Genomic DNA, 13002 nt, shown 5'->3' on the forward strand with positions numbered 1-13002 from the left:
CTGCAAGCCCACTGAAGAAAGTTACCTGCTTACCCCATGGATGATAGGGAGCCATGGAAAAGCCCCTCTAGTTCCCCTAATGAAACCAGACCTCCAAGACTGGCATCCACACTGTGGATGGCCTTGTAGCCCTAATGATAATCAACTAGGGAACCCTGAGGGAAACATGGATTTGGGGAGACAAGAGGCATTGAGTGGATACTTAGATATGGGGGGCTGATATACACTGGAGTTATAAATTTGGGACACGTAAACAAATTTCCAAAATAGCTGAAACCATGAGAATGATGAGCCCCTTCGAGGGGGATCAGGGAAGTGGGCTCAGGACTGAATTTTGTGTTCAGCATCTACAAGGTAAAGAGGGAGAGCCCTAAGGAACAAGGAATGCAGCGTCAGAGCCAAAGACTGCATGTGGGAGCCTTTGGGCCAAATGAAGAGATACCCAGAAGAATAAGGAGTTAGGACTTCGACATTTGAATGTTGGGAGCACACAATGCAGTCCAGGACAAGGAAGAAGAGGAATTTTATATTAGCTGGAGGGGATCGTGAGATTGGGGAGGAGTTTCCCCCCTTAGGGGGGGAGAGACTGGAGGACACTCACAGGCATCCCTGGTTGTGCTATAGCACAGAGAGGCATAGGTCACAGAGACGGGGACAGACTTATGGAGCACGTTCTCAGAGCAGCCAGAAGGGAATCAGGCAAATCAGATGGGAGGAGTGAATGCAGGAAAGTCTTTTTGGTGGGAGCGGCTAACAGTCATGGAGAGGGGACGTTAGGAATGAATGTAAGTCATTTTCTCCTGGCACCTGGCATCTCTTTTGTTATCCAACTAGCCAGAAAGGTCTGCTGCCTGCCCATCATGTAGAACCCTCACGCTCTTTAGAGGTTTAGGGGACTAGACCAGTATTAGGAGAGGCAGAACGTGGAGAATATTCCTGCGTGATTCAGCTTTCTTCATCTCATAGGAGGCACAGTTATCGCTGGAGAGGAGGAGGCAGGGTTGAGTTGCAAGTGAGCAAGAGTCAGAAAGGGAGAGTCGGAGAGGGAGGGAGCGGAGATCATCTCAGAGGACTAAGGAACAGCAATGAAATCAGCTGAGTTTGCAAATTGTGGGTTCATAGTGGCACCGAGCCACAGGACTAAACACTGGAACACAAGATGGGAATATAGCTCTCCAGGCTAGCAGGACTTGCCTGGCCTGCTCTGCACCTGAAAATGGACCTTGTTTTGCAAGAGAAGCTGCTTCTCATGAGGAGGGCTCTGACCCTTCATTTTGCCATGAGTTTGCTTCCTGCACAAGGCTCCAGCTGGGTGGTGTGGGTGTCCAGCACTGGCTAGGGTTCTGTCTCCTCTCTGTATCTCTGTCTCCCAGCAACCAGTTGGCCACTGTTCCAGCTCTTGGAGGTGGGAGAACTCTGCCAGACTCTGCCAGAAAATCTGGGCCCCTGAATAATTGTTATGACTTCCTTATACACAGAGACCAAAGAAATTATTGACCCCTGCCTAAATCTGCCTGAATGAAATCCACCAAATAAACACATAAATAAATAAACAAATAAATAAATAAAGAATTCAAGAAAGGTTGGAGTATGAAGATTAGCAGGAGAAGTAATTCCCTGTTTTGGCTCATGCCACCTTTTAGTTTCCCAGGTAAATGCCCAGGAACTAAAGAATGTCTACTACCTTCTAACCATTTTTGTCTGTTATTTCATTAAATAATCAGCATAATTATGCCGTGAAGACAGCATAATGATTATTTGGCAGATAAAGAAAACAGAGTCTGAGAGTACAATAAAGTCTCCCAACATCAACCACTGGCAAGTGGCATTCCTGACTTCCACACCTATGCTCTTTCCAGTATCTTATGCAGAGAGAAAAGTTAGACTGGAAAAGGAGTATATTAGGTGGATTACGGTGTAGGTGGCAGGGCTGGGGGAGCGTTTGACCCAGCATGTCCACTGGATGGGAGTAGCAAGCTTCACCATCCATTGAGGGTATAGAAATATGTCTATCCCTCTCTGTTTCTGATGCCTGATGTGGGCACCTGACGATTGTGGAGTTGGGCGTAGTAGGTAAGAATCAGAAACAGTCAGGGAAACCACTGCCTCTGCCTATTCCATTCTAGAGACTTAGTTCTTCTTGGAATATTAAAAGATACATATGTTAATTATGCTTAAGGACTTCTTTTTTCAAATGGAAGGTCTCTCATCTTACTGAGGCCACCTACTAGTGTAGAAACATAGAAAATCACTTTCCCCTTAATGCATGTCCAACTGTCCAGATAGTGGTGATGCTGGTGACCTTGATGCAGCTTAAGTATGGGTACTGTCTCATGTGCGAATCCTGATAGACCCGGCTTGATTCTTCTCCAGCGTCTCCTGTTGCAGTTGTATCTGATTTTATGACCAGTTTTTGTCCGAATCCACTGAGGGACTGGGATGGTTCCACTTTTCTTTCTTGGCCGGGAATTGCTGGACCCTGAAAGTCTTGGGAGAAGACGTGCGGAGGAGCAGTCAACCGCACGCCCCACAATGGCAGAAAAAGGGGGAGACAGCCATGCTTATGGATATGAGATACTGATCCCGACTCAGGTAAAAGTCCGGCATAGCCCCAAGGGAAAGGGTCTTTGTTTTACACTGTGGTCAGCACGCTTGCAGCTTTACCATGGACCCACTTGCAAGATTGAAAGAAATTATTCTTAGGGAGCCTGGCTGGCTCAGTCGGCAGAGCACGTGACTCTGGATCTCGGGGTTGTGAGTTCGAGCCCCGCGTTGGGTGTAGAGATTACTTTAAAAATTAAATTAAAAAAGTAAATTGTCATCCTCTTCAGCCCTGTGCCTTGTATATCACCTCCTTATTCCCAAATAAAAATCATCCCCCATGGGGGTCAGTGGGAGGAAGGAGGTGTGCTCTTCCCTAACGTCTGGGCTTTTGTTTGCATATAGCTAGATTTAAAATTAGAGTTCTCATAAGAGCCCCATCTCACACCCAAAATAGTCTTTCTCTGCTTCTTATTCTGATGTATCATCTTTAAAAGGAAAACCCAGACTTCAACCTTACGCCCACTAGCATCCCTTTCAAGTGATCCCAGTTCCTCCATTCTTTTCACAGCTGAAATGTCTTTGTGCAACAATTCGTGTACATGTGCTGTGCTCTCCCATCTCAGTGTGGGCAGGGATCGAGTTTGCTGAACTGCCTCAGATTCTTCTATCAGCTAACTACAGCCCCCCCACCCCCACCCCCCGCCCCGGTCCAGTGGTCCTAGCTAGAAAGTGTTGATAAAGGAAAGAAATCACCCTCACATGGCTTCATTTAAGTAGGTTCAGACACAGTTTTCAACACAGCACAAGGGATGGGGAGGGAGAAGACAGAGTCCCAGGCACTACAGGGCCGCCGGGGAAGGCTCTTCATAATTTGAGCCCAAATTTTCTCAAATGAAATGATGATATCTGCCCTGTCTCACAGGGTCCTGAAAGGATCCGGTTTGATGCATGTGTGAAAGTGCTTTGAAATACAAGGCAATAGGGACGCCTGGGTGGTTCATTCGGTTAAGTTTCTGACTCTTGATAGCGGCTCAGGTTGTGATCTTGCTGTCGTGGGTTCGAGCCCCACATTGGGCTCTGCGCTGAGCATGAAGCATGCTTAGGATTTTCTCTCTCCCCCTCTCTGTCTGTCCCTTCCCTGCTAGTGCTTTCTCTCTTTCTCAAAATAAATAAACTTTAAAAAGAGATAAATACAAGATAATAATATAAATAAACAGATCTGTGCAAAAACCAAACAGTGATAACTTACCAAAAGATCTTCCTGGCTTTATGTGATGAACTAACCCAGGCCTGTGCTCTCTGTTATGATTCCCCATAACCATCTACTGCAGGATGAGAAGTTTCTAGATTATGAGTGGGGGAGTTAGTATGGAGGTGCCCACCTCTGAAATGGAAGGAATTTAGTTCACCAGTGTTTTGGGTTGTTATTTTTCACTTCCACTGAGGAACAGACTAACAGCTGGGGAGGAAAGGAAAGGGAGAAAGGAATCTTAAAAACTAATTACCAGGGGTTTTATAAGACACCTAGGGAGACCAGACTTACCCACATAAAAAGAGTAGCACCGCAAAACAGGGCCCATAATATGATTAAATATTACACAGGGGCACCTGGGTAGCTTAGTCGGTTAAACATCCAACTTCGGCTCAGGTCATGATCTCATGGTTTGTGAGTTTGAGCCCTGCATCAGGCTCTACGTGGAAAACTCAGAGCCTGCAGCCTGCTTCGGATTCTGTCTCCCTCTCTCTCTCTCCCCTCCCTGCTTGCTCTCTCTCCCTCTCTCTCAAAAATAAATAAACATTAAATATATATATATATGTATGTATATATATATATATATACAGAATACAAATAGATGGTATAAATCTTCATTAAGTGGCATGCCTGCAGGAATACAGTAGAGACGCATTATTCTGGAAGATGCATTCAATGAAGGGTGATGGGTAATAAAAACTATTGACTACATCTGTGTTGAACAATCTGGAAAAGGTGTATGGGCCAGAGTGTGAAGGGAGCCAACTAAATGCAATCCCAGGAGCACATCTGCTTCATTAGCTTTTTTCTTCCTCAAAGACTACAGAACAAATATGAAATTTACCTTTAGAAGAAGAGAGTTATCTCCACACTAAGTGAATGTCTAATGGAAAAACAGAACAAACTCCATTAGAGCTTTTTTCTTCAAAATTAAAGTGAGTTTTGGGATGCCTGGGTGACTTAGTCAGCTGAGCGTCTCAATGTGGATTTCAGCTCAGGTCATGATCATGCAGTTTGTGAGTTCGAGCCGCACTTCGGGCTCCATGGTGGCAGTGTGGAGCCTGCTTGGGATTCTCTCTCTCTCTCTCTCTCTCTCTCTCTGCCCCTCCCCAGTCACTCTCTCAAAGTAATTAAACTTTAAAAAAAAAAAGAAATTAAAGTGAGTTTTTAGTTCTCTAGAAACAAAAGCGTGGAGGGCAAGGAAGTAGGAATTTCATCTGCTTGACTCAAGCCCTCCTGTTGAATGGCTTCTCCCAAAGCCCACATCAGCACCTCCTTTTCCTGGGCCCAGGAAAGATTATCACTCAGACACTGGAAATGCAAACAATCCCGGAGCCAGTAGGGAATTTCCACTCAAGGAACATGATGGCAAAAAGCTGGAAAACAGAAGGGCCACAACTTCATCCCGGTTACTTTTGCTCCAAATCTACAGCTCTCGCCAGACCATGCTGAGGATGTCCCTTGTTCTGCTTTCAAGAAGACATCCATCTGAGTTGGCACCTACGTGGGTGGGTGTTGCCTGAAAGATTGTTTGGAGCAGTGCTTTCTTCTCATCTGAGAATCACTGTCTTACTCAGCTGCTCTCACTATAGTAATCTATTATACACTCAGGTTTTCAGGTGTAATGGAGAAACATTAGCTCAAAGTTTTGAGGCATATCAGAATAGCTGGGGGTTCTATGACAGTTCCCAGGGGCTCTGCCATACAAGCCAACAAATTGGACACCCCTCAGTACAAGTTCTAAGCTTCCAGGATTCATTCTAAGGATTTGCTGGTGTCACAGCCGTACCCATCAGCAACATAATTCAGAGATGTTTCCCGGGACCTTAGAGTTTGCCTAAGCCACATGTTCACTTAGGAAATGCCTCCTCAGAACTGTCTCAGATCTGGGACAGGTGATCCAAAGCACATACCTGTCCCAGGCAACCAAGGATGTCTGATTACCTTTGAATAATCCAGACTTTGTTTTTTTCTTCTTCTCTTCTGGGCAGAGCAAGTGTGGGGCCCACAGGTGGCATAACCAGAGAGGAATGGTAGTATCCTGGCCCTAGGTGATAACAAACACTTATTGGTTGTTTGCTACATATCAGACACTGTCCCAAGCATTTCCTGTGTATTATTGCTTTTAACCTTCATAACAACCCTACAAATAGATACCATTAACCTTACTTTACATAGGAGAGAACAGAGATTGAATGACCTGTCCAGGGCAGGGGTTGGTAAGTATTGGGGCCAAAACCCTCAGCCAGCTCAGGGCCGGACCCTTAGCAACTATGATGCTCTGTGTCTCCACATGCTTCTTCCTTTCTGCCAAAACCCTCAGCCAGCTCAGGGCCGGACCCTTAGCAACTATGATGCTCTGTGTCTCCACATGCTTCTTCCTTTCTGCCTCAGGGGTGTGGAGAAAAGGAGAAGGGCCTCACATAAGCAAGACTGGAAAAGAGTAAACACTTAGGCCTGAGGAATTGCTGCCTTATGGCCATCAAGGGAAGCCCCTGGCTGTCACTGAGGAGGCGATTTCTGCACCTGGGCTGTTCGGTGGGACTGGTGACAGAGAGTTCATAAATGCCCTGAGTTCCGTGTGTGGGAATGCCAGAATATTTGAATAATACTTAAGTATAGTGTGCATCATAAACCATGGTCTAGCCTGGCAGGTTTTTGTTTGATTTGGTTTTAATATTTTGAGAGAGAGTGCGAACAGGGGAGGGGCAGAGAGGAGAAGAGAGAATCCCAAGCAGTCTCCATACTGTCGCCACAGAACCTGATGCAGGGCTCAAATTCGGGAACCTTGAGATCATGACCTTGTGGAAGTCACATGCTCAACCGACTGACCCACCCAGGTGCCCCTAGCCTGGAAGTTTTAAACAGAGAGGAAAGTTACTAGAAAACCCTGTCACAATAAAGTTTTTTTTTTTCTTTTGTCTTCTTCTCAGACCTTGTGGGGACTGAGGTCAAGAAAGAGAGACCTCATTCCACCCTGGGTCTCAGGCTTGGTAAATCCACAGCAAAACCGCGGCACTCACACTGCTTCGATCCTTTACTCCACCTCCCCCCAGAGATGCAGATTTCACCACGGAGCAAGTGCCCTTCTGAGGAGTCTCCCTGTCTATGCGGGGGCCAGGAAGGGGGAGCAGGGCGCCTTCTCCCCTTCCTCCCCGACAGGGAGGGCATGTTGAGAACTGCCTGGTGGCAGAGCTCCAGCAGTGCAGCTGTGCCCCCGGTCCCCACCGGGTGGAGGGAGGGCCTTGGGACAATGCAGACCTCAGGACAGCTCTGTGCAGAGCGGTTCTGCCCGTCTCAGCATGCCCTCAGTTGAAAGGTTCTCGCCTTAGTCTGCACGGAAGACAAGAAGTAGCTTGCAAAGGAGATTTTCAGCACAGTGCATAGGGAATTAAACCTATATTAACAATAAAATTGGTCTGTGGAGTGGAAAAGCTGGAACGGTGCTGGCGTTCCCTAGGCAACAGGCTGAAAATGTTCATTCCTTAGAAAATCTTTCAACTGGCCATGGCGCTTTCCTGACAGTCCCCGTGGCTGAGCTCCGGAAAAATAATGAAGGTTATGGATAGGAGGTGGTGAGTGCCAAGAGAGCGCCCCTTCAAGTCAGGATTGCTTTTCTTGTGTTTGGAGTTGGATTAGAAAAACGAGCTCGCAGACCATGATTGCTGACACAAATAAATCCATAACTATACGGAAAAACACTTGAAACTTATCCTTGCAATAAAAGGCGGGAGGGAAAAAAACCTATTTGCCTCTTGGTAAGCTCCAGTGCTGTGATGGAAAACTCCGCTATTCCTAAGAAATATGTGTGATGAGCATGTGTTTTTGTCCAAGTCGATTTTATACTTTCACCTAGCCTCTGTTCCATAGACTAGCAGCCCAACAGCAGCTGGGCTGAGTGTGTGTGTGTGTGTGTGTGTGTGTGTGTGTGTGTTCACGTGCTGTATGTGTGCAGTTTTTCCTAATTATTGCAGCATAACTTCCTCTTTGCTTTACCAGACTAAATCTCCACAGTGAGACATAATGTGTAAACTTCTTGTATGTTTGCTTTTTTCAGTTCTAGGGAAAATCCGAACTGCAGTGGGCAGTGCCCAACTTCTCATGGCCCAGAAATTCTACCAGTTCAGAGAACTGTGTGAAGAAAACCTGGTAGGTAACATTCCCCATCACTACCACTTCCCAGCTAGTCAGGAGAAGATCATGTTGTCAAGGCTGCCACAACTAATTTTGAACACTCTCTCGCCTGAAATAGAATTTTCTGAGGAATCTAATTTCCTGCTTTTCTTAAAATTAGAAGTATTTAGGGGCGCCTGGGTGGCTCAGTCGGTTGAGCATCTTACTTCAGCTCAGGTCATGATCTCATGGTTTGTGGGTTCGAGCCCCACATTGGGCTCTGTGCTGATGGTTCAGAGCCTGGAGCCTGCTTCAAATTCTGTGTTTCCTTCTCTCTCCGCCCCTCCCCCGCTCACTCTCTGTCTCTCAACAACAAATAAGTGTTAAAAAAATTTTTTTAATTAAAAAAAATTAGAAATATTTATTTTATACTTAAATAATCTTAAAAGAAAAAATCCAATCAAGTTAAAACTCCATTTCCTGCCTTTTTTTTTTTTTTTTTTTTTTTTTTTTTTGGTAACTGAAATGTTTCCAATTTCCTGGCTTTCCCAGGGCAGCCCTGATTTCAGTATTCTTACCAAAGTATGGAGCAGCCTGATATTTCAAAAATGATATTACCGAAAACTATTTTGGATAATGATGTTCCTTCTGAAATAGCCATCAGTGCCTATCTCATCATCAGGGTTCTTGATTTTAATTTAAGGCCAGAGGTGGATGGCATCACAAAGTGTAGATTTGATCTCCTTGAGGCAAATGAGTAATTCATCCTTGTTGGACGTACAAAAACCAAATAAAGTAAAATTAAGAGACAGAAACACCACTAGCATCAACAACATTTTTTTTAAAGGGACTACAAAAGACAAAGGCAAGAGCTTCCTCATGTATGTCTTTTTAAAGAAACTGCTACTATTCTCTGCAAGTGTCCTTCCACAATAGCTTTTATTGGTCAGTTGTTGGTCACGCTTGCTCTACTATAAAATGAAAAGCCACTTGTTCATCTTGTGGAAAGTAAAAACATGGTTATTTGCAATCTCATTGACTATGATTTTAGAGTTTTAACCACATCTTGTTAACAAGGACAAATATAGACTGGAGGGGATTTATCAAGACAGGGTTCAATCAAGAGAAAGTGGAAAGCCTGCAAAAGTTGGTGTTCTCGGTCCCTCTTCACCAGACTTTTCTTTCTGAAACCCCCCTTTGGGGCTGTCCTTCACCTCCTCCTCACACCCACCCCCCACATCTGTAGTTTGTTTTCCTCTCCCTCAGCAAAAATCCTTCCACCTTCCCAGAAATTCTGTTCTGGATTATGGGATAACATAGGTTAGTAAATGTATCGATAAGTGAATTCGACAAATATTTTACTGAGCTTCACTCAGTGCCACGAACAGAATTCCTGCTAATTTGTAAACTTGCTAATGTGTCACAGATCCTCATTAACATGGTTCTGTGCTCTTCAAATGTATGAAAGTTCATAGAAAGCTGTATTTCTCAAACTGCCTAGAAGATACATGGAAGCCAATATGTACGCCCTATAGGGCAAACAGCACACTTTTTCACAGAATTATATAATAAGCAGGTATGTTATGAAGTAGAACACAAACACTGTGCAAAGTTTTGATGATGAAATTGTAGACAAAACATTTTGAAAATTTCGCAGACTTCTAGGAAAGGTTTGTTAAAGCCAGCTTTTGACGTTTCCTCGTTCCTGATAGGCTCACGTGCCTGAGCAGCAAGAGGAACTTAGTTGGAAATGTGGGCAGCACATTAGAGGCAGGAAGTGGGACTGCGCCTCGGGTGGAGGGCCATGGGTGGCTGGTCAAATCGTGCCTCAGAAGGGAAGGTTCAAAGCCCAGTATGTGCCAGAAGCCATGGCAAGAGCTTTAGGATATATGATCTGGTTAAATCCTCAGAGTGACCCTATGGAGCAGATAGTGACATTATTTTTATGACAACTTTACAGTTGAGGAAAATGGGCATGGAAAAGCTAAATAACTTGGTCAGGAATGAAAAACAAAAACTAAAAATCAATCAGTAACTTGGCCAGGGTCAGCTGGTAAGAGGCAGAGCCCAAGATTCAAATCCCAGTCTATCTGACCTCAGTGCCTGTTTGACATCCCCACCACCAGCCCCAAAGATTTGAGTTCTAGTCCACGCCCTCCTAGAGGGACATGGGCAGATCAGTCAGCCCCACCTTCTCTGCAGCAGGAAGCGTGGTGGCCTGGTGGTGGCATTTCTTAGGTCTATAAAGCTGCACACAAGCGTCCCTAAGATTGGGCACAACCAGACCCAGCTCTCCTTTCTTGAGTTCTTATTCTGAGGAGGAGAACACTTGAAAACACCTGAATATTATCCCAGACTTGACTTTCAGACATAGAATAAATGGATGAGCATTACTTTTTCCAACAAAACTAAACTCAGGAACCCAGCCCCCCCTCATCCCTCCACACCCTCCATCACCTCTAACCTCCAAGTGGCCTGGTTCAGACTAAGGCGAGGGCTGCAACTCTCTATGCATGGGATGTCACATGGCCCACAGTTTCTCTTTCTGTCTGCTTCCCCATCTGTCCCCCTGACGACACAGGGGCAGTGATTCTTGGTGAAGAGGGACCAAATCGCCCATCATACAGAATTAAACAAACTCTTTGGGCCTACCAAACAATCATTTCATCACTGCTGCACTGAACCAATTTAGCCGATAGGCTTGTGACCTAAGAGACTGTAGTTAACTCCAAAATATGAGCAATTTGGTTCTTAGTTACCAGTGAGATGAGGAAGACCATAAAACTCCATTTGCAATGTACTTTGTTAAAGCTATTATCTGTCTGTTCTGAACCTAGATGTTATGCAAATTTTTTAACTTACTAAATGAAAATGCTGCAGAGAAACTCTTTAATTCAGGTGTCACTAGACTAGGGTTTAATACTGAACCAAATACTGACAAACTTTAGAATTTACGTCTTCAGTGAATTCTAGAACTATGGACAGTTTTAGAAGTATAAGTTTATAAATACATTTTAACTTGTATTTATTTTGAAGGCAGACCAATAATGCTAGTCCGTCAAAGGGCTAAAAAGTTCTTTCCAACCTATTAACTTTTCCAACCTATTAACTTTGATGAGCACTGACCTTGCACTTCCTGAAAGTTTTTTTTTTCTAAGTTTATTTATTTATATTTGAGAGAGAGCACAAGCAGAGGAGGTGCAGAGAAAGAGGACAGAATCTGAAGCAGGCTCCAGGCTCTGAACTATCAGCACAGAGCCTGATGTGGGACTTGAGCTCATGAACTGTGAGATCATGACCTGAGCCAAAGTCAGATGCTCAACCAACTGACCCACCAGGTGCTCCTGAAAGTTGGTTTTTAAAGTACAAAATGGGGGCACCTGGACGGCTCACCCAGTTGAGTTTCTGACTTCGGCTCAGGTCATGATCTCACAATTTGTGAGTTTGAGCCCCACATCCAGCTCTCTGCTGTCAGCCCAGAGACCACTTTGGATCCTCTCTGTCCCCCTCTCTGTGCCCCTCCCCCACTCGTTTTCTCTCAAAAAATAAATAAAACATTAAAAAAAAAGTACAAAATGGCCTCAGGTTATTATATGGCATGAGGTTTCACAGTATATCCAATTGGCTTTAATACCCACAGGTAACCCAAACTGACCCAGATGTAAGCCTCTGACATCTGGAAGCTCCCACCCCCATAACCATGAATCCCTTTAGCTACCATTGGCAGTAGTGATTAATATTGGGCATGACACCTTCAGTCTCCTAGTTATGTTTTTTCTGTTTTACATCATATAAATTCATGGTTCATACTTTCTAGTACCTGTCAGGGATATAGGGATGGGGCAAAAAAAAAATGTCAATCCTTAAACACTGAAGACTGTTTAATATTATCTAGAAAGTGGGTCATTACAGACATCTATGTGTAATGTATAGATATGTGTTCTCGCATTTGCTATTTTATGTTATGGTTGATTTAAAACCAATTCATTTCCCAAAGATTTAGTAAAAGTCCTTGTGAGCACCTGAGTGGCTCAGTCAGTTAGGCATCCGACTTCGGCTCAGGTCATGATCTCACGGTTTGTGAGTTCGAGCCCCACATCCGGCTCTGGGCTGACAGCCCAGAGCCTGGAGCTGGCTTCAGATTCTGTGTGTCTCCCTCTGTCTGCCCCTCTGCTGCTTGCATTCTGTCTCTCGCATTGTCTCAAAAATAAATAAACATAAAAAAAAAAAAGTCCTTGTATGATAAAATGACTTCCTATATTAGTAATATCTTAATTGTTAAACACATGGTACATTAAAAGTGCAGTTATTTGGGGGGCACCTAGGTGGCTCAGTAGGTTAAGCATTCAACTTCAGCTCAGGTCAAGATCTCGAGGCTCGTGAGTTCGAGCCCTGCATCAGGCTCTTTGCTGTCAGCACGGAGTTGCTTCAGATCCTCTGTCCCCCTCTCTCTATGCCCCTCCCCCACTTGCACTCGCTCTCAAAAATAAAATAAACGTTACAAAATATTAAAAATGCAATTATTTTCTTACTCATCATTTGTTTACCCTATCGTTTCCCTCAACATGACTGTTAAAACAAGTCTTATTTTAGATTTCTTATCTGTTCTCTGAATAAGTTGGATGACATGAAGTCAGATTCCAGCTCCACTATCCTCCCCACCCCCACCCTCCCACCCCCCACCCCCCACCCCCGCGGAAGATGGTGTCTTCATTTAAATATGTTTTAATGCATCTTGTCATAGTTTTTTGAAAAGTTTGGATTCTCTCCTCATACCACATTGATAGATGTTGTATTACAAAAGAAGAGTTTTACAACCTTGACATTTGAGAATCACTGACTCAGATGAGTGTATAAAATTACCATTTGAAATGAAATCTTTTAAGAAGAGTCAAACCCATAGAAAGAAAGAGGAGAAAAGTGGTTGCCAGGGGCTTGGGGGGTGGGGGAAAGGGAAGACATTGGTTGAAAGGGTACCAACTTTTGGTTATAAGATGAATAAGGTCTGAGAATTTAATGTACAACATGGTGACTATAGCTGATAACAGTGTATTGTATAACTGAAATTTGCTAAGAGTAGAACTTAAATGTTC

At 44.3% G+C, this 13002-nt stretch overlaps 1 protein-coding gene and 1 non-coding gene across 14 annotated transcripts in view; both read left to right on the forward strand.

Moving 5' to 3' along the window:
- The window catches only part of DLGAP1 (DLG associated protein 1), a 1131601-nt gene that overhangs the window by 1111738 nt on the left and 6861 nt on the right, over positions 1-13002 (forward strand). For all 13 annotated transcript variants that reach the window (XM_045042034.1, XM_045042033.1, XM_023241780.2 and 10 more), the window contains one exon: positions 7854-7945. In XM_045042034.1, coding sequence (XP_044897969.1) covers positions 7854-7945 — 92 coding nt within the window. The remainder of the gene's footprint in view (positions 1-7853; positions 7946-13002) is intronic.
- Positions 2707-2779, forward strand: TRNAQ-CUG. Its single transcript has one exon. It is a non-coding gene; the product is annotated as a tRNA-Gln (tRNA).

Source organism: Felis catus, chromosome D3, assembly GCF_018350175.1.
Source record: "Felis catus isolate Fca126 chromosome D3, F.catus_Fca126_mat1.0, whole genome shotgun sequence".
Classification (NCBI taxonomy): Eukaryota; Metazoa; Chordata; class Mammalia; order Carnivora; family Felidae; genus Felis; species Felis catus.